At 38.8% G+C, this 21938-nt stretch overlaps 1 protein-coding gene across 3 annotated transcripts in view; it reads right to left on the bottom strand.

Moving 5' to 3' along the window:
- BBS4 (Bardet-Biedl syndrome 4) overlaps window positions 1-21938 on the bottom strand; it is a 426848-nt gene that overhangs the window by 34736 nt on the left and 370174 nt on the right. For 2 of the 3 annotated variants that reach the window (XM_081228019.1, XM_081228020.1), the window contains exons 1-2: window positions 20830-20860; window positions 9036-9087 (exon numbers count right to left, since the gene is read on the bottom strand). The exons of the other annotated variant lie outside the window; for it this stretch is intronic. In XM_081228019.1, coding sequence (XP_081084145.1) covers window positions 9036-9087; window positions 20830-20853 — 76 coding nt within the window. In that variant the 5' untranslated portion in view covers window positions 20854-20860. Of the gene's footprint in view, window positions 1-9035; window positions 9088-20829; window positions 20861-21938 lie in introns of those variants that run through there. 3 annotated transcript variants of the gene reach the window in all.

Genomic DNA, 21938 nt, shown 5'->3' with positions numbered 1-21938 from the left:
TGCATGGTGTTAGGGAGTGTTCTAATTTCATTCTTTTACATGTAGCTGTCCAGTTTTCCCAGCACCACTTATTGAAGAGACTGTCTTTCCTCCATTGTATATCCTTGCCTCCTTTGTCATAGATTAGTTGACCATAGGTGCATGGGTTTATCTCTGGGTTTTCTATCTTGTTCCGCTTATCCTATGTTTCTGTTTTTGAACCAGTACCATATTCTCTTGATTACTGTAGCTTTATAGTATAGTCTGAAGTCAGGGACTCTGATTCCTCCAACTCCGTTTTTTTTCCCTCAAGACTGCTTTGGCTATTCGGGGTCTTTTGTGTCTCCAGACAAATTTTTAGTCTTTTGCTCTAGTTCTGTAAAAAATGCCATTGGTAATTTGATAGGGATTGCATTGAATCTGTAGATTGCTTTGGGTAGTATATTCATTTTCACAATATTGATTCTCCCAATCCAAGAACATGGTATATCTCTCCATCTGTTGGTATCATCTTTACTTTCTTTCATCAGTGTCTTACAGTTTTCTGCATACAGGTCTTTTGTCTCCCTAGGTAGGTTTATTCCTAGGTATTTTATTCTTTTTGTTGCAATGGTAAATGGGAGGGTTTCCATAATTTCTCTGTCAGATTTTTCATCATTAGTGTATAGGAATGCAAGAGATTTCTGTGCATTAATTTTGTATCCTGCAACTTTACCAGATTCATTGATGAGCTCTACTAGTTTTCTGGTGGCATCTTTAGGATTCTCTATGTATAGTATCATGTCATCTGCAAACAGCGACAGTTTTACTTCTTCTTTTCCAATTTGTATTCCTTTTATTTCTTTTCTTCTCTGATTGCTGTGGCTAGGACTTCCAAAGCCATGTTGAATAATAGTGGTGAGAGTGGACATCCTTGTCTTGTTCCTGATCTTAGAGGAAATGCTTTCAGTTTTTCACCTTGAGAATGATGTTTGCTGTGGGTGTGTCGTATATGACCTTTATTATGTTGAGGTAGGTTGCCTCTCTGCCCACTTTCTGAAAAGTTTTTATCATAAATGGGTGTTGAATTTTGTCAAAAGCTTTTTCGGCATCTACTGAGATGATCATATGCTTTTTATTCTTCAATTTGTTAATATGGTGTATCACATTGATTGAATTGCCTATACTGATGAAACCTTGCATCCCTGGCATAAATCCCATTTGATCATGTGTATGATCCTTTAAATGTGTTGTTGGATTCTGTTTGCTAGTATTTTGTTGAGGATTTCTACAACTATATTCATCAGTGATATTGCTCTGTAATTTTCTTTTTTTTTTTTTTTTTTTTGCGGTACGCGGGCCTCTCACTGTTGTGGCCTCTCCCATTGCGGAGCGCAGGCTCTGGACGCGCAGGCTCAACAGCCATGGCTCACGGGCCCAGCTGCTCCGCGGCATGTGGGATCTTCCCGGACCGGGGCATGAACCTCTGTCCCCTGCATCGGCAGGTGGACTCTCAACCACTGCGCCACCAGGGAAGCCCTGTAATTTTCTTTTTTTGTAGTATCTTTGTCTGGTTTTGGTATCAGGGTGATGGTAGCCTCACAGAATGAGTTTGGGAATGTTCCTTCCTCCACAATTTTTTGGAAGAGTTTGAGAAGGATGGGTGATAGCTCTTCTCTAAATGTTTGATAGAATTCACCTGTGAAGCCATCTGGTCCTGGACTTTTCTTTGTTGCAAGGTTTTTAATCAGTTTCAATTTCAGTACTTGTGATTGGTCTGTTCGTATTTTCTATTTCTTCCTGGTTCCGTCTTCGAAGGTTATCCCTTTCTAAGAATTTGTCCATTTCTTCCAGGTTGTCCATTTTATTGGCATAGAGTTGCTTGTAGTAGTCTCTTACGATGCTTTGTATTTCTGCGGTGTCCATTGTAACTTCTCCTTTTTCATTTCTAATTTTATTGATTTGAGTCCTCTCCCTCTTTTTCTTGATGAGTCTGGCTAATGGTTTATCAATTTTGTTTATCTTCTCAAAGAACCAGCTTTTAGTTTTATTGATCCTTGCTCTTGTTTTCTTTGTTTCTATTTCATTTATTTCTGCTCTGATCTTTATGATTTCTTTCCTTCTGCTAACTTTGGGTTTTGTCTATTCTTCTTTCTCTAGTGCCTTTAGGTGTAAAGTTAGATTGTTTATTTGAGATTTTTCTTATTTCTTGAGGTAGGCTTGTATAGCTATAAACTTCCCTCTTAGAACTACTTTTGCTGCATCCCATAGGTTTTGGATCGTCGTGTTTTCATTGCCATTTGTCTCTAGGTATTTTTTGATTTCCTCTTTGATTTCTTCAGTGATCTCTTGGTTATTTAGTAACGTACTGTTTAGCTTCAATGTGTTTGTGTTTTTTAAGTTTGTTTCCCTGTAATTGATTTCTAATCTAATAGCGTTGTGGTCAGAAAAGATGCTTGATATGATTTCAGTTTTCTTATATTTACTGAGGCTTGATTTGTGACCCAAGATGTGATCTATCCTGGAGAATGTTCCATGCACACTTGAGAAGAAAGTGTAATCTGCTGTTTTTGAATGGAATGTGCTATAAATATCAATTAAATCTATCTGGTCTATTGTGTCATTTAAAGCTTGTGTTTCTTTATTTATTTTCATTTTGGATGATCTGTCCATTGGGGTAAGTGAGGTGTTAAAAAGTCCCCCACCATTATTGTGTTACTGTCGATTTCCTCTTTTATAGCTGTTAGCAGTTGCCTTATGTATTGAGGTGTTCCTGTGTTGGTTGCATATATATTTATAATTGTTATATCTTCTACTCAGATTGATCCCTTGATCATTATGTAGTGTCCTTCCTTGTCTCTTGTAACATTATTTTAAAGTCTATTTTATATGATATGAGTATTGCTACTCCAGCTTTCTTTTGATTTCCATTTGCATGGAATATCTTTTTCCATCCCCTCACTTTCAGTCTGTATGTGTCCCTAGGTCTGAAGTGGGTCTCTTGTAGACAGCATATATGTGGGTCTTGTTTTTGTATCCATTCAGCCAGCCTGTGTCTTTTGGTTGGAGCATTTAATCCATTCACATTTAGGGTAATTATCGATATGTATGTTTCTATGACCATTTTCTTAATTGTTTTGGGTTTGTTTTTGTAGGTCCTTTTCTTCTCTTGTGTTTCCCACTTAGAGAAGTTCCTTTAGCATTTGTTGTAGAGCTGGTTTGGTGGTGCTGAATTCTCTTAGCTTTTGCTTGTCTGTAAAGCTTTTGATTTCTCCATCAAATCTGAATGAGATCCTTGCTGGGTAGAGTAATCCTAGTTATAGGTTCTTCCCTTTCATCACTTTAAGTATATCATGCCACTCCCTTCTGGCTTGTAGAGTTTCTGATGAGAAATCAGCTGTTAACCTTATGGGAGTTCCCTTGTATGTTATTTGTCATTTTTCCCTTGCTGCTTTAATAATTTTTCTTTGTCTTTAATTTCTGCCAATTTGATTACTATGTGTCTCAGCGTGTTTCTCCTTTGGTTTATCCTGTATGGGACTCTCTGCGCTTCCTGGACTTGGGTGGCTATTTCCTTTCCCATGTTAGGGAAGTTTTCTACTATAATCTCTTCAAATATTTTCTTGGGTCCTTTCTCAATCTCTTCACTTTCTGGGACCCCCTATAATGTGAATGTTGTTGCATTTAATGTTGTCCCAGAGGTCTCTTAGGCTGTCTTCATTTCTTTTCATTCTTTTTTCTTTATTCTGTTTCACAGCAGTGAATTCCACCATTCTGTCTTCCAGGTCACTTATCCGTTCTTCTGCCTCAGTTATTCTCCTATTGATTCCTTCTAGTGTAGTTTTCATTTCACTTATTGTATTGTTCATCTCTGTTTGTCTGTTCTTTAATTCTTCTAGGTCTTTCTTAAACATTTCTTGCATCTTCTCGATCTTTGTCTCCATTCTTTTTCCGAGGTCCTGGATCATCTTCACTATCATTACTCTGAAATCTTTTTCTGGAAGGTTGCCTATCTCCATTTAGTTGTTTTTCTGGGGTTTTTTCTTGTTCCTTCATCTGGCACACAGACCTCTGCCTTTTCATCTTGTCTTTCTGTGAATGTGGTTTTTGCTCCACAGGCTGCAGGATTGTAGTTCTTCTTGCTTCTGCTGTCTGCCCTCTCTCAACAGCTTTTTTGAAGATGCAGGTTAATTATATTGTAGACTGTCCCTCAGTTTGGGTTTGTCTGTTATTTCCTAATGATTAGATTGACGGTATTATTTTTGGCAGGAATACCACACAAGTTATTTAGGAGGCACAAGATATCAATTTGTCCTATTATTGTGACCTTTTAATTTTTATCACTTGGTTAGGGTGGTATTTGGTAGGTTTTTGCATTATAAAGTTACTAGACTATAATCAAAATGTATCTTATGGAAAGATACTTAGAGACTCATGTAAATAGCATGTTTTGGGGTTTTTTTTTAAATATTTATTTAGTTATTTGGCTGCACCAGGTCTTAGTTGCAGCACTTAGGATCTTCATTGTGGCATGTGGGATCTTTAGTTGCAGCGTGTGGGACCTTCAGTTGCAGCATGCAGGCTCTTTTACTTGCAGTATGCGGGCTCTTAGTTATGGCATGCAGAACCTTGTTCCCTGACCAGGGATCGAACCCAGGCCCCCTGCATTGGGAGCGTGGCGTCTTAACCACTGGACCACCAGGGAAGTCCCCTAAATATCCTGTTTTTCATCAAACTTTTACCCACTAGTTTTAGCATCCATTGAGGAGTCTTGCATGAATCAGTTATTACTATGATGGTTGCCAAATGGTAATTTTCTAACTCTATCATTCCTTCTACATTTATTAGTTATCACTCTATTTTATAAGGGAGAGTTTTTCCTTTTGCTTCATTTCTTATTTACTAGTATATTTATATCAGTATGGACTGGTGTATTCTTATTTTATTCAGTGTGTTATAATCCATTGCTATGATTATTTGAGGCTTCAGTCACTTCAGAACTGGCCACTGGCCAGTGAAAGCCCTTCAAACCCACTCCTGCATCTTTCCAACAAATACCCATCACTAGGTAAACTATTCCTTACTTTCTGGCACAAGATGTCCCAGGTTCATTCTCAGCCTTAGCCATGGAATTAGGCATTTCTCCAAGGAACCCGTCCGTGTTCCTTTTACTGCAGAATAGTGTCTAGAAACTAAGATCTGGGCACTAACTGTACTCACTGCTACTACTAGGGTGTCATTGCTGCTACCCCTTGTCAATGGACAGAATTAAGAAAAATATATATTTTATATCTGCATATCTATATTAAAAACCATGTATTTAACACTGATAACTGCCATTTCCAATCCAGTATATCAGGGTTTGATCTCAGCTCACTCCTTTCTGTATTATGTAATTCCCTTCTCCAACATAAGAAAATTTGACTCCAATAAACCACAGTATATGTGCTTCTGCTTATATTTTACTTTTAAGGTTTTTGTTTGCCCAATCTTTGTTGATATGAATATATGATTTCCAAAGTCAGAACTACACAGAAAGACATACTCAAAGAAGTCTTACATCCTCCAACCTTTCCACTGCATTTCTTTGCAAGGCTTTGTAAACAGCCAATCCCATTTGTTTCTGAGATATCCTTCTGGTGTTTCTTTTTACAAAAATAAGCTCATAGGGCTTCCCTGGTGGTGCAGTGGTTGGGAGTCCGCCTGCCGATGCAGGGGACGCGGGTTCGTGCCCCGGTCCGGGAAGATCCCACATGCCGCCGAGCGGCTGGGCCCACGAGCCATGGCCGCTAAGCCTGCGCGTCCGGAGCCTGTGCTCCACAACGGGAGAGGCCACAACAGTGAAAGGCCCGCGTACCACAAAAAAAAAAAAGCAATAGAGAAAAAACAATAAAACCAAAAGCTGGTTCTTGGAAAAGATCAATAAAATGTATAAACCTCTAAACAGACTGATCAAGAAAAAAAAGAATTACTAAATTCAGGAACAACAGAGGGAACATCACTATACATCCTGGACATTAAAAGGAAAATAAAGGAGTATTATGAATTTTATGCCAAGAAATTTAATAACTGAGATGAAATGGACAAATTTCTTTGAAAGAGAAACATTATCAAAGCAGTCTCTAAAGAAATATATAACCTGAATAGTCCCACATCTATTAAAGAAATTTAGTTTGTACTTAAAAACCTTCCAACAACAGCAAAAAAATCCAGACCCAGACAGCTCCACTGTCACATTCTAGCAAACATTTAAGAAAAGAAATAACACCAATTCTATACAAAATTTTCCAGAAACTAGACGAGAGAATAGTTCCCAACTCGTTTTAAGGCCAGCATAGCCCTGATACCAAAAACAGACAAAAGCATCACAAAAAAAGAAAACTATAGACCTACATCCCTCATAAATACAGATGCAAAAATCCTTAACAAAACATTAGCAAACCGAACCCAGCATTATATAAAAAGTTTAATACACCATGACCATGTGGAGCTTATCCCAGAAATGCAAGGCTGGCACAACATTCCAAAACTCAATCAATGTGATTCAATAGATAAAATCTTGGGTCATGGAAGCCTGAAATCGAGGGCAGGATAAGAACGGGTTATACCCTTGACACTTTACATGGCTGTGTCACCACCTTGCACAATTCCAAAGGCATCATTTATATTGAAGTCTTTGTGTTCTAAACAAATCATACCCCTGGCACTGTGCAATATAGTGGTATTGCAAATGTGTAAAATGGTTGCCCAAAAGGCAATGCAACCTTGAGTTGGACTAACAGAAATGAAAGATCCAGATGAACAGACTTTATCTTCCAGACATTACACTTGGCCCTGTTCACACAATATCTGGAATATTCTACCTAGTCCTGAACTCTAATACTTCCAAGAGGGCCAATGAATTTCACTACAGAACCAAAGTAATAATGGCAAAAGAGTTCTAAACATTATATATGAAAAGAGTTGAAGAAACTGGAAATGTTTAACCTTCAGAAGGAAGGACCTACGGAGTATACACTATAATTATATGCCTTTATTTTCTATGCCCTGAAGACTGTCAACTCCCTGAGGGCAGAATCCAGCCCTATTTATCTGTGTATTGCAAATACCTATCACTGGTCCTGGAACCCACTAAGTATTCACATGTATGAGGGGTTCAAGAACAGGAAAAACTAAACTTTAATACTAGAAGTCAGTGGTTGCTCTGCAGTGGGGAAGGGAGAAAGAAATGATTGGAAAGGGCATTACGGCACTATTACATTCTATAGCATCTTGTCAAATGTGCCCCTTCTCGCCAGAGCTGTAAAGTTTTTATCTCATTAGCCTGAATTGGCCATGGGCCAGTTCTTTTTTTTTTTTTTTTTTTGCCATATGCGGGCCTCTCACTGCTGTGGCCTCTCCCGTTGCGGAGCACAGGCTCCGGATGCGCAGTCTCAGCGGCCATGACTCACGGGCCCAGCCTCTCCGCGGCATGTGGGATCTTCCCAGACCGGGGCACGAACCCGTGTCTTCTGCATCGGCAGGCGGACTCTCAACCACTGCGCCACCAGGGAAGCCCTATGGGCCAGTTCTTGATTGGTGTATACTAATTACAACTCTCCTGGACTAGGAGTCAACTGAACCACAGAGTTTGACCCTGGAGGAATTATGGAAAGAACACTGGAGAGATGATTACAATACCCACAAGTCCCACCACCGGACTAGCCAAATCACTCTGGTGATGAAATGAAATGACAGATACCACAGCAAGATGATTCTCATGTTCAGAAATGGTGTTTAAATTATTAACGATGATGTTAGACATTGGCAGAATTCATCCGAATTTCAAAAATAATCTAAATTGTACATGTGCTGCTCTTTATAGTGTTTTCCTAAAAAACTCTTTGAAAGTATATTCCTGAAAGTTAATATTTTCCAAAAACTTGTATTATAATTTCGAAGTGTAACTGAAATGCCCCAAATAAACACTTTATTGACAAAATCAACTTTAAAACTCTTAGCATACAACAGGAAAACACATGCTGCAAAAGGGCATATAGCCTGGTGCTCAGGTATGCAAACAAGAGCAACACACAGTACCCTGGGCAAGTCACACCCCTTCCATGATTTCCTCATCTAGCAAATAATAAACAAATGAATAAATAATAAAACAGATGGTCTCTCCTGCTAAACAAAAAGTTCAGGTATTTTCCAATGCCTGGCAAGTAGCTAGGACATCCAGTCCTTTAGACATGGAAGAACATCCAGTATAGTCACTGACAACTTGATGCAAACCCTCCTAAGACTTCATAGGTTAACAAATGAAGAAATCCTATTCCTCTATATAAAATATATATCTCTATTGGATTTTATTTTATTTTAAAAAAAATTTTCTGGCTGCGCTGCATGGCATCTTAGTTCCCTGATCAGGAATCAAAACTGGGCCCCCGGCAGTGAAAACACCGAGTCCTAACCACTGGACTGCCAGGGAATTATCTCTGTATCACATTTTTAAAGGCAGTTCTTTACAATATAGGTCCTCACCTAGTTAGGCTTCCCAGACTCAATTTTTATAAAACCTCACACTCATTTAACATATGTATACATGAGATTATTTGAGGCATGATATGTACTATAGGAACTTTAGAGTGGTTTTTCCACAAGTAGAAAATCAGTACACATTTATATAATAATAAAACCCCATTTAAACATATTTACAGGTAGGGACTTCCCTGGTGGCACAGTGGATAAGACTTCACGCTCCCAATGCAGGGGCCCTGGTTCCATCCCCGGTCATGGAACTAGATCCCACATACATGCTGCAACTAAGAGTTCGCATGCCACAACTAAGGAGCCCGCCTGCCGCAACTAAGACCCAGCATGACCAAATAAATAAATAAATAAACATATTTATAGGTAAAATCAATCCCGTCATATCTAACAACTTCACAAAATAAAAGCTAGATATGGCAGAACATTCAGCCTACTGCTTTTCCCAACAATCATATTTTTAAAAGCTCTAGTGAATACAGGATAGAAGAATCAGTAAGACAGAGAAATTGTGCAAATATACACACAAAATGAAATTACATACAGACCTTTTTTCAGCCGGGGTTTTAGAGATTCAGCAGATGCAGGAAACTGAGTTCTCTGAAATGAAAGAAGTCTGTTAAAACACCACCATAAATCTTGCTAGCTTAAAGAAGCATCCAAATAACAATCATCAATAGCTCTCCAATCATGCAAGTAATCCATTACCTGCATACATGTACAAAGAATTATTTTGAATATGGTTTAAAAAACAAATGTCAGGTCATACTTTTGCTGTCCAAACTATTAATAATGTATAATGCATATTTATAATATATAGTTACTTACAATATATTTATTATAATTATAATGCATGATATAATGTATACAAATTAATGTCAACATACTAGTATTATACTTAATGCTATACTTCTTAGCAGCCAACCAAAAAAGTGATAATTTTGATAAGAGGAAGCTTATGAGGTCACCTACACAGAGATGGTCTAGCACTCAGTTCTAGAAGGGAGTATTTTAAAAGGGGCATTATTATTTAATATTATAGATACTATACTGTACTATAACTTCACAGAAAATCTTCAAATGAATTTTTCTTTTATTTACCTCCCATGTTATATATGATAAGGTATGATATAAGCAAAAATAATGGCTGAACATTTCCAGAAGTAATGAGACACACTAATCTTTAGATTCTGGATGCTCAACCAATTCTAACCAAGTTAAATGAAAATAAATCCACACCTTACATACATCATAGGGACCTGCACAGGGACAATAATAAGTTCTTAAAAATAACCAAAGAAAAATAATATCACCAGATTACCTGCAATGAAAGGACAGTTAGATTGACAGCTGACTTCTCAACAATTAAAAATGGAAGATAATATCATATGACATTATAAGAATAACTATCCCCAAGAGTAAAGTACTAAGTAAAATGAATATTAACCTAGACATGAGATCAGCAAACTATGGCTCACAGGTCAGATACAGCCTATGTTTATGTGGTCCACAAGCTAAGAATAATTTTTATATTTTTCATGGTTAAAAAAATTTTTAACAATATTTTATAACACATGAAAATTATATAAAATTCAAAATTCAGTGTCTACAACCAAAATTTTATCACAACAGTCACACTCACATGTTTACACATTGCCTATAGTTGCTTCCACTCTACAACTGCAGAGTTGATTTACTTGTGACAGAGGATATATGGCCTATGAAGCTCAAACTATTTACTATTGGCCCCTTAAAAAACAGTTTGCCAACCTCTAATCTGAACTCTTACACGAATCAAAACTAACGTTCACGAACAATGGCAAATTTTAAAAGGCTTTCAGACAAATAAAATTTGACAGTTTTTAGAATCCCTAAATAAACTTTTAATGGACGTATTTACATTAGGAGAAAGGAAAACAACCCCAGAAGGAAGGAGTGGAACAAGAAAAGGAATTGGTAAAATACGGACATATATTATAAGCATCTACTTACTGAATAAAACAAAGTATAATTTGTGGTGCTGAAATGAGAAACACAAAAACTAAAAAACTGAACAATGGCATGAATTGGCAGAAAGCAAAGAGTAACAAAACATTCGATGATCCCTGTATTATTCAAACTTTAAGTTAAAATATGTATTATTTTTAAAAATCTGGACACTCACTTAAGGAAGATTAAAGTAAGAAAAGGAGAAAAAAATGAAATTCTCTAGTTAAAAGACAGATTATCAGAATGGATTTTTTAAAAAATCTAGATATATGCTATCCGTATGCAGATATCAGAATGCGGAGAAAGCTCTGACCCTCTGAAGATGCTGGGCTGGCAGGTTCATGCTGCTGATTAGCAGGTGTGTTGACAAGCTTTCTAGAACCTATCTGGGGTGAGAAAGAGGGCTGTGGGGAAAAAAAGACTTCTAATGTTAAGAATAGCTAAGGAACTTCCCTGTTGGCGCAGTGGTTAAGAATCCACCTGCCAATGCAGGGGACACAGGTTTGATCCCTGGTCCGGGAAGATCCCACATACCACGGAGGAACTAAGCCCATGCACCACAACTACTGAGCCTGTGCTCTAGAACCCTCGAGTCACAACTACTAAAGCCCGCGTGCCTAGAACCCATGCTCTGCAACAAGAGAAGCCACCGCAATAAGAAGCCCGCACACTGCAACGAAGAGTAGCCCCCACTCTCCATGGCTAGAAAAAGCCTGTGCGCAGCAACACATACCCAATGCAGCCAAAAATAAATAAATAAATGAATAAATTTATTAACAAAAAAAATCTGGGTACTCACTTAAGGAAGATTAAAGTAAGAAAAGAAGGAGAAAAATGAAATTCTCTAGTTAAAAGATTATCAGAATGGATTTTTTTAAAAATCTAGATATATGCTATCTGTATAAAGAAATATCTAAAACATAAGGGCAAAGGAAAACAAAGTAAAAGGATGAGAACAGATACAGCAGGAAAACAGAAGCAAAAAGAAAAAGTAGCAGTATTAGCACTGAGACAAAATAGACTTCAAGAAAAAAACCTTCATCAGGAAAATGAAAACAAATTAAAATAAACGGAATATTAAAATGGAGAGAGAAAATTTTAAAAACTTTAAAAAATACACTATACATAGAGAATCCTAAAGATGCTACCAGAAAACTACTAGAGCTAATCAATGAATTTGGTAAAGTAGCAAATACAAAATTAATGCACAGAAATCTCTTGCACTCCCATACACTAATGATGAAAAATCTGAAAGAGAAATTAAGGAAACACTCCCATTTAACACTGCAACAAAAAAAATTAAATACCTAGGAATAAACCTACCTAAGGAGACAAAAGACCTGTATGCAGAAAAGTATAAGACACTGATGAAAGAAATTAAAGATGATACCAACAGATGGAGAGATATACCATGTTCTTGGATTGGAAGAATCAACATTGTGAAAATGACTAAACTACCCAAAGCAATCTACAGATTCAATGCAATCCCTATCAAACTACCAATGGCATTTTTCACAGAACTAGAACAAAAAATTTCACAATTTGTATGGAAACACAAAAGACCCCGAATAGCCAAAGCAATCTTGAGAAAGAAAAACGGAGCTGGAGGATTCAGGCTCCCGGACTTCAGACTACACTACAAAGCGACAGTAATCAAGACTGTACGGTACTAGCACAAAAACAGAAATATAGATCAATGGAACAGGATAGAAAGCCCAGAGATAAACCCACGCACCTACGGTCACCTTATTTTTGATAAAGGAGGCAAGAATATACAATGGAGAAAAGACAGCCTCTTCAATAAGTGGTGCTGGGAAAACTGGACAACTATATGTAAAAGAATGAAATTAGAACACTCCCTACACCATACACCAAAATAAACTCAAAATGAATTAAAGACCTAAATATAAGGACAGACACTATAAAACTCTTAAAGGAAAACATAGGCAGAACACTCTGTGACATAAATCACAGCAAGATCCTTTTTGACTCACCTCCTAGAGAAATGGAAATAAAAACGAAAATAAACAAATGGGACCTAATGAAACTTAAAAGCTTTTGCATAGCAAAGGAAACCTTAAGCAAGATGAAAAGACAATCCTCAGAATGGGAGAAAATATTTGCAAATGAAGCAACTGACAAAGGATTCATCTCCAAAATATACAAGCAGCTCATGCACATCAATATCAAAAACAACAAACAACCCAATCCAAAAATGCACAGAAGACCTAAACAGACATTTCTCCAAAGAAGATATACAGATTGCCAACAAACACATGAAAGGATGCTCAACGTCACTAATCATTAGAGAAATGCAAATCAAAACTACAATGAGGTTTCACTTCACACCAGTCAGAATGGCCATCATCAAAAAATCTACAAACAATAAATGCTGGAGAGGGTGTGGAGAAAAGGGAACCCTCTTGCACTGTTGGTGGGAATGTAAATTGATACAGCCACTATGGAGAACAGTATGGAGGTTCCTTTAAAAAGTAAAAACAGAACTACCATACGACCCAGCAATCCCACTACTGGGCATATACCTACCCTAAGAAAACCATAATTCAAAAAGAGACATGTACCACAATGTTCATTGCAGCACTATTTACAATCGCCAGGACATGGAAGCAACCTAAGTGTGCATCAACAGATGAATGGATAAAGAAGATGTGGCACATATATATAATGGAATATTACTCAGCCATAAAAAGAAACGAAATTGAGCTATTTGTAATGAGGTGGATGGACCTAGAGTCTGTCATACAGAGTGAAGTAAGTCAGAAAGAGAAAAACAAATATCGTATACTAACACATATATATGGAATCTAAAAAAGAAAAAAAATGTTTCTGAAAAACCTAGGGGCAGGACAGGAATAAAGACACAGATGTAGAGAATGGACCTGAGGACACAGGGAGGGAGAAGGGGAAGCTGGGACAAAGTGAGAGAGTGGCATGGACTTATATACACTACCAAATGTAAAATAGCTAGTGGGAAGCAGCCACATAGCACAGGGAGATCAGCTCAGTGCTTTGTGACCACCTAGAGGGGTGGGGTAGGGAGGGTGGGAGGGAGATGCAAGAGGGAGGAGATATGGGGATATATGTATATGTATAGCTGATTCACTCTGTTATAAAGCAGAAACTAACACACCATTGTAAAGCAATTATACTTCAATAAAGATGTTTAAAAAAATACATAAGGTAGGGAAGGATTACTTCCAACAAGATATAAAAGCACAAACCAATTAAGAAAAGATCTAAACATTCAACTACATTAAAATTAATAACTTCTGGGGATTCCCTGGCAGTCCAGTGGTTAGGACTTGGTGCTTTTACCGCCAGTGTCCCTGGGTTCAACCCCTGGTTGGGGAACTAAGACCCCATAAGCTGCGCAGCTCAGCCAAAAAAAAAAAAAAATTAATAACTTCTGTTCCAAAGAAGAAATAAAGACAGAAGACTAAGAGAAGAAATTTGCAATACAAAACAAAACCAAAAAATGACAAAGAATTAACAGCCCACAACTATAAATAACTATAAATCAATAAGAAAAACAGTGAGGTAGAAAAATAAGCAAAACATAAGAACCAGGCATTGCACAGAAAAGGAAATGGAAACAACCAGTGATGCTCTACCTAATTACTAATCAGGGAAATGTAAATTACTATCACATTAAGACCTCATTTCACATCCACCATGTTGACAAAATTTAAAGCTATATCAAGGATGTGAGCAACAGGAACTGGTGGTAGAAGCATAAATTGTTACAATCACTGCAGAATCTCCCATAAGTTATAAAGTTGAAGATGTACGTACGTAGCCCAGAAACCAGCAATCCACTTTGAGGAATACCCTGGGGAAATTCTTAGATCAGGAGACATATATGAGTGTTCATAGCCAGGTCTGAGATACTCTTACTCCTTAAATTTTGCACCCTAAGCACTTCAGTTGCCTTACCCTAGTCCTGGCCCTGTTCATAGAAGCATTCTTTTTTTTAAATTAAAAACCAGAAGGAAAAAAAAAGTTGAACTTACAGAAACAGAGAGTAGAAAAGTGCTTGCCAGGGTTAAGGATGAATATGGTCTAAGGATCTAATGTATAACATGGTGACTATAGTTGATAACATTGTACTGTATAATTGAAATTTAAGAGAATAGAATTTAACTGTTCTCACACACAAAATAGTTATACATGTGAGGTGATGAGTGTATTTAATTAACTCAGTGGTGGGAATCCTTTCACTGTGTGTGTGTGTTGTATCCTCACGTTGTACACTAACTTTATTTGTCAGTTATACCTCACTAAAGCTGGAAAAAAATCAGAAATAACCCAAATCTCTAATAGAATTCCCTATAATGAGATACTTCACAGCATTAAAAAATGAAAAAACTAAACATTAATTTTTAAAAAATCAATATATTGTTTAAGGGTATTAAGTATGATAAAAGCTATAAAGAAAACCAAAAGGGGGACTTCCCTGGTGGCCCAGTGGGTAAGACTCCACACTTACAATGCAGGGTGCCCAGGTTCAATCCCTGGTTGGGGAACTAGATCCCGCACACATGCCGCAACTAAGAAGTACACATGCCACAATGAAGATCCCGCATGCCACAACTAAGACCCGGTGCAGACAAAAAATAATAATAAATGAATAAATAAATTTTTTAAAAAGAAAACCAAAAGAATAATTAACATAAAATTGAGGAAAGAGATCATTTTTGATGGAGAAGGAGGAAAATGAGGTAGGGGAGACATTTAGGTTTCAAAGTTTTTTTTGTTTTGTGTTTTTTATGTATTTATTTATTTATTTTTGGCTGCGTTGGGTCTTCATTGCTGCGTGTGGGCTTTCTCTAGTTGTGGTGAGCGGGGGCTACTCTTTGTTGCGGTGCCTGGGCTTCTCACTGCAGTGGCTTCTCTTGTTGCGGAGCACGGGCTCTAGGTGCATGGGCTTCAGTAGTTGTGGCTTGCGGGCTCTAGAGTGCAGGCTCAGTAGTTGTGGCACACGGGCTTAGTTGCTCTGCGGCATGTGGGATCTTCCTGGACCAGGCCTCAAACCCGTGTCCCCTGCATTGGCAGGTGGATTCTTAACCACTGTGCCACCAGGGAAGCCCCAGTTATGTTTAATGACTCATTTCTTAACATGTGAGGTAGGAACACATGCTTTCATTATAGAGTTGATGCTTGAACAACAGGGGTTTGAACCTTGAAGGTCCACTTATATACGGATTTTATTCAATAGTAAATACTACAGTGCTACATATTCCAAGGTTGGTTGAATCCACAGATGCAAGGGAACTGGGGATAGGGAGGGCCACTGTAAGTTTTACTTAGATTTTCAACTGTGCAGAGGATCAGTGCCCCTAATCCCCATGTTGTTCCTAGGTCAACAGCATTGTTCTTTAAAACTTACAAATAACCTTTTATTCTTTCTTTTAGAAGTATGATATATTTCATAACAACCAAAAAATCCTCAAAATAAAAGAGAATACATAATTTGTTCTTTTAGCTATTTTATTACCTTGATTTAACATATACAGAAATCTTAATAATAAAAGAAATAACCCATTTTTAAATGGGCAAAAGATCTGTAGAGACACTTCAAAGAGATATAGATGCATAAGCACATTAAAGAATATTGAATATCATTATTCATTAGGGAGATACAAATTAAAATCACAATAACCACTACTACACATCCACTAGAATGGCTAAAATCAAAAAGACTGACAATACCAAGTGTTGGCAAGGGTGTAGAAAAACCGAATCCCTCATACACTGCTCATGGGAATGTAAAATGGTATAGTATAGCCACTTTAGAAAACAGTTTAGCAGGTTTTTTTTTAAAACATAAATTTACCATACAACCCAGCCATTACTCTCCTAGAGAAATGAAAACATATGCATGCAAAGATTTGCATGCCAGTAACAATAGTGACATTATTCAAATAACCAAAAACAAGAAACAATTCAAATGTCCATCAATTTGTGGATAAACAAAATGTGTATGTTCATATGGTGGAATTCTGCTTAGAAATAAAAAGTTACAAACTACTGCTAAATACAACAATATGAATGAACCTTAAAACACATACTGATTCCATTATATGAAATTGTAGAAAAGGCAAAACTATGCAGACAGAAAGAAGATCAGACATGGGCTTGGGTTTGGATTAGAGATTGGCTGCAAGTGGTTACAAGGGAACTTTCTGGACTGACAGACGTAACTGGATCATGGTGACAACTGTTCAACTATATAAATTTACTAAAACTGACCAAACTGCATACTTAAAATATGTAAATTTTATGGTATGTGTATTATACCTCAACAAAGCTGTTTTTTTCTAATATTTATTTATTTATTTGGCTGTGCCAGGTCTTAGTTGTGGTATGCAGGATTTTCGTTGCTGCATGCGGGATCTTTAGTTGCAGCATGTGGAATCTTTTAGCTACGGCATGCAGGATCTAGTTCCCTTACCAGGGATCCAACCTGGGCCCCCTGCATTGCAAGCGCAGAGTCTTAGCCACTGGACCACCAGGGAAGTCCCACAGCTATTTTTATAATGCAAAAGAACCCAATTTTCTTATTATTATTATCTAACTGGGATTTTCTTTTTACTTTGGGGAAAAGTAAGAATCTTAAAAGAGTCAAAAAGCATTTTCATGAGTCAGCAATGCTTTCTTCTGCACAAAGTAGAATTAAAATAAATTATAATTTTTTGATGAGTCTTTTTCTCAAAAGATCTTCCAGGACATTCTGAGATACAAAGGATTCTATTAGCCCACTCAATCTCATTCATAACTGGGATATATATAGAATAAGTTCTTTACTTTTTTTGGTTCTTTCATTTTTAAGTATTCTGTGATGATTTGTTCATCTAACAAATATTCATGTAGCACTTGATATGTGCTAGGCACTATATCTGAGCCAAATCAACTAGTGCAGTAGTAATTTTTGCTTTCTGTTCTGAAAGGTTTAATCTTTTAATTTACAGGAAGATTGATGGGTATTTATATAAATACACCAAAAAATAGTAATTAGGGAGTTATAAAAATGTTTATAAGTATAAAGCATAGAAACCAGAGTTATTTGCTTGTTTTTTTTAAGATCTCTAAACTATTTATTATATATTCTTTTTTTTTTTTTTTTTTTTTGCTTTACGCGGGCCTCTCACTGTTGTGGCCTCTCCTGTTGCGGAGCACAGGCTCTGGACGCACAGGCTCAGAGGCCATGGCTCACGGGCCCAGCCGCTGAGCATGTGGGATCCTCCCAGACTGGGGCACGAACCCGTGTCCCCTGCATCGGCAGGCGGACTCTCAACCACTGCGCCACCAGGGAAGCCCTATATTCTTAAATAAAACATAAATATCAGTCCCTAGTTTTCCTAAGGAATAGGTAATAATCTTCAGTAGTTTGGTAGCATATTAGAATTTCTGTGTGTCCCACCTTGAACTAGTTTTACTCCACTTTGCTGGGATGTCTCCTAGTCTCAAGGCCTTTGCTGCAGAATTCTTAGATTTTTACTTATGAATTTGTTCAAAATTCTCTGAGTTTTAAGTCTTTTAGTCTTCTCTCATCCACATCTATGTATATCCATATCTATAGATCTACATGTTTTTCCTTTGTGTCACAAACAGATCACAAAATATACCCTTGTTAAAAACAAGACAACAGGCCCAACATGGAATCATATTTGCTAAGCCTCATGTCACCAAACGGAGACTTACAGTTTCAGCTCTCCCAGAAATGGAATTTTAAACCAGTCAATCAGGAGTCAACTGTTCAGCCCTAGTTATATAATATGACTGATAAACCTCTGCCAACCCCTAAAGGAAAGTGACCTTGCAATAACCAACGCACTTTTTGTCTGTAACTTCCTTGTTCCTGCTCCTTGTTGCCTATAAAAGTATTCTATTTTGTACAACTCCTCAGAGCTCCTTTCTATCTGCTAGACTGGATGCTGACTGATTCGTGAATCACTGAATAAAGCCAAGCTGAACGTTCTTTTTTTAACACCCCACTCCACAACTAGCTTTTATTTAAATGTAAACCATGGAAATCTCTCCACATCAACGTATGTAGTTCTAACATTCTTTTTAATGGCTGCATACTATTCCTCAGTATGGGTATATCAGAAGTCATCCATTACCCTACTAATGGGCATTCACTTTGTTTCCAGCTTTTTGTCATTACAAACAGTACTGCAATGAGCACCTTGGACTGGGTGCTTATGTTCTGCTTTTATTTCAGTGGAATACAGGTCTAGGAGTGGCACTGCTAGGTCCTTTTAATTCTATTACACGATGCCATATCACTTCCAAAAAGGATAAAATTCAAATTTCCATGCAGTGGTAACCTGAAAGATGAGTTACTATAAATATAACACTGCTAGCATTAAACTTGATAATAATGGAAATGATTAGTTAACTTGCAGCTGAAGTGCTAAAGTCATATCAAAAAAAAAGCCGGACTTCGCTGGTGTCACGGTTATTAAGAACCTGCCTGATAAAGACACAGACCTACTTGAGAATGGACTTGAGGATATGGGGAGGGGGAAGGGTAAGCTGTGACAAAGCGAGAGAGAGGAATGGACATATATACACTACCAAACGTAAGGTAGATAGCTAGTGGGAAGCAGCCGCATAGCACAGGGAGATCAGCTCGGTGCTTTGTGACCGACTGGAGGGGTGGGATGGGGAGGGTGGGAGGAGGGAGACGCAAGAGGGAAGGGATATGGGAACAGATGTATATGTATAACTGATTCACTTTGTTATAAAGCAGAAACTAATAAAAAATAATAATAATAAAGTCAAAAAAAAAAAAAAAAGAACTCGCCTGTTAGGCTTCCCTGGTGGCACAGTGGTTAAGAATCCGCCTGCCAATGCAGGGTATACGGGTTCGAGCCCTGGTCCGGGAAGATCCCACATGCCGTGGAGCAACTAAACCCTTGCGCCTCAACTACTGCGCTCTACAGCTCGCGAGCCACAACTACTGAGCCCGCGTGCCACAACTACTGAAGCCCACAGGCTTAGAGCCCGAGCTCCGCAACAAGAGAAGCCACCACAATGAGAAGTCCGCGCACCGCAAGGATGAGTAGACCCTGCTCACCGCAACTAGAGAAAGCCTGCATGCAGCAACGAAGACCCAACGCAGCCAAAAATAAATTTAAAAAAAGAATAAAAACGTCATCCTCTTTAATTCACTACCAGGGATTCAAAAGTATAGAACAATTCTGCCATCACGTTCCTATTCCGTTCATGAACACCTACCTATACCTGCAGTGAGGACTAGAGGATAAGCTATATTTGCAACAATGTCATATTACCCTTATACCTTACATTTAAGACTATGTAGCTGAAGTATTTTCTTTAATATGTTTTCAATGTCTAAAATCTAGGAACATTAATCATGCTTTTAATTTTTTTTTAATTCGTAGCTTAACAAAAATCTTTGCTTTGGGCCTCCTGGTCTGTATTCAGAGTTTTCTAATTACACTATAATAATTTGATTTCGCTGCAAATGAAGAGAGACTAGAAAACAAACAGGCCCCCTAACAAGGTAATACTGGCCTTGCTCCCTAGCAGCCAAAACTAAGTTATAAAACAGTCTGTCAAAGGCTGCTATTTTGTCTCCTAAATTTTCCAGGGGGGTGTTCAAAGGGCAATAAATCCCGAATAAGTAAGTAAAGTCATTCTAATAAACGCGCAGAACATGCTCTGAAATTCAATATTAAAACAAGGTAGACAAGGTTTCACACTTGGAAATTTGTAGAAATTAGATCCAATTATGAATTTACGCCTCAAAAATAACTACTACTGGGTCATCCCGAATTCACCTGAGTTACTCTGTATTAGCAGTTCTGTGGAGTTTAAATCAACGACTAACTCAGGCCAGATGAATTCCTAAACTTGCGAAAACATGCTCTCGCCCCATCCGCAGACGGTACTGACGAAGAAAGCTTCCAGGATTTGTCTCATTCAATTCCTAATCCAGGGGATTAACAGAACCTGTGTCTGCACGGGTGGTAGTGCTTCCTTTCCAAACCCCATGAGACAGAAAACATGGAGCTAGGAAAAGAGCCATTTCCGATGAAAATCTCCTAGAGCACCCCAAGAGAGACCCAAGTCCTAGCACAGGCCCAGAGCTGCAAAGAACTCAGCAGGGCCCCAGACGGAGCAGTTCCCGGGAGTCGGACCGTGTCGCCCCGGCCACCCCGAGGCGCTCCAGCCCCGGCCACGCATTTCCCCAGCGGCAGCTGCGTGGGACACAGGCCGACGGCCAGCCCCCATCTCCGCTCCGCCCGGCCCTGCCCAACCACGCCTGGCAGCCGGGACACCAAGCAGAACCACAACGCTCACCATCGCGAGTCTCTGCTCAGCCATCTTAGCTCCGCCCACCGCTGCGAGACCGGAAGTCGGCCGTTTCCCAAAAGACCAGGCAAGCGGAAGTCGTAGGATTGGGGAAGAAGGGAGGGGCCTGAGTAGGGAAAGAAGTAGATCACCGAGCGGGAAGCTTTGCCTGGGAGGCGGAGGGTCTTCTGGAAGCGGGGAAAGGGTCGGGTGCTTTCCTGCGGTCCACGTGGCTCTAAAGGAGCCGGTGAGGGAATGCGCAGCCAGTCGTCCCCTTCATCCCGGCCAGCCCCTACCGCCCTACACCATTGTGTGGACGCTGCTTGAGAAACCCCCAACAGCGCTGGGCGGAGTGGCCAGCCACAACTGGGACGGCAGCGCGCCCTCCCGCCGCCTGGCCCTGCTCTGCTTTGATGCCACCCAGCATTTATTTCTAGCGTCTTTACGGGAGTCCCGGCCCCCAAGCCCAAACCCTACGGCGGAGAACCTCATTCTCGCCTTACATAAAAATTCCTTGTTTCTCGGCTTTGTCCAGCTAAGGTATTACCCGCCTCATCAGCCTCCCACTTTTGTTTACGCTAGAGTTCGCAAATCCGCTGCCGGTGGGCTGCATTTGAAGGCAGTCTTGTTTTGACTGGAAATACTTAAAAAACAGGAGATCTCGCAAGAAAGCCAGAAATTCGGCCTCGGAATAAATAAAGATCCGACAACGGACCTGCATTCCTGCTTGGCGGTAAAATAGATCTGAAAACAGCTGCTACTGTAGTTAGGCATTTGTTGGCCTTTTTGCCACAGTCCTCTCTTTCCAGCACACTTCAGCCGTTTTTACATTACCTTTCTAGCCCCTGCTGTGGTGAATTAAATGCTCAGTCTTTCCACTGGGTGATCGTGGAAATACGTGAGCTTTCGAGTCAAACATGAGTTCCGTATGTGACTACTGCATGACGTGAGCCAGTCATTTCTTTGAGCTTCATTCATTTCAGTACCAGGAGCTATGCGATGAGCGAAATACGTGGGATCCCTGACCTTCGAGTGTAGCGAGGAAGTCACACATTAAATAACGTAAGTAAAGTTTATGAAGAAACAGTTCACTAAAGAAGAAATACAAATGCCTCTTG

The sequence above is a fragment of the Mesoplodon bidens genome (assembly GCF_964165515.1).
Source record: "Mesoplodon bidens genome assembly, chromosome: 3".
In the NCBI taxonomy this organism is placed as follows: Eukaryota; Metazoa; Chordata; class Mammalia; order Artiodactyla; family Ziphiidae; genus Mesoplodon; species Mesoplodon bidens.
This window is presented reverse-complemented; position numbering and strand designations above follow the sequence as displayed.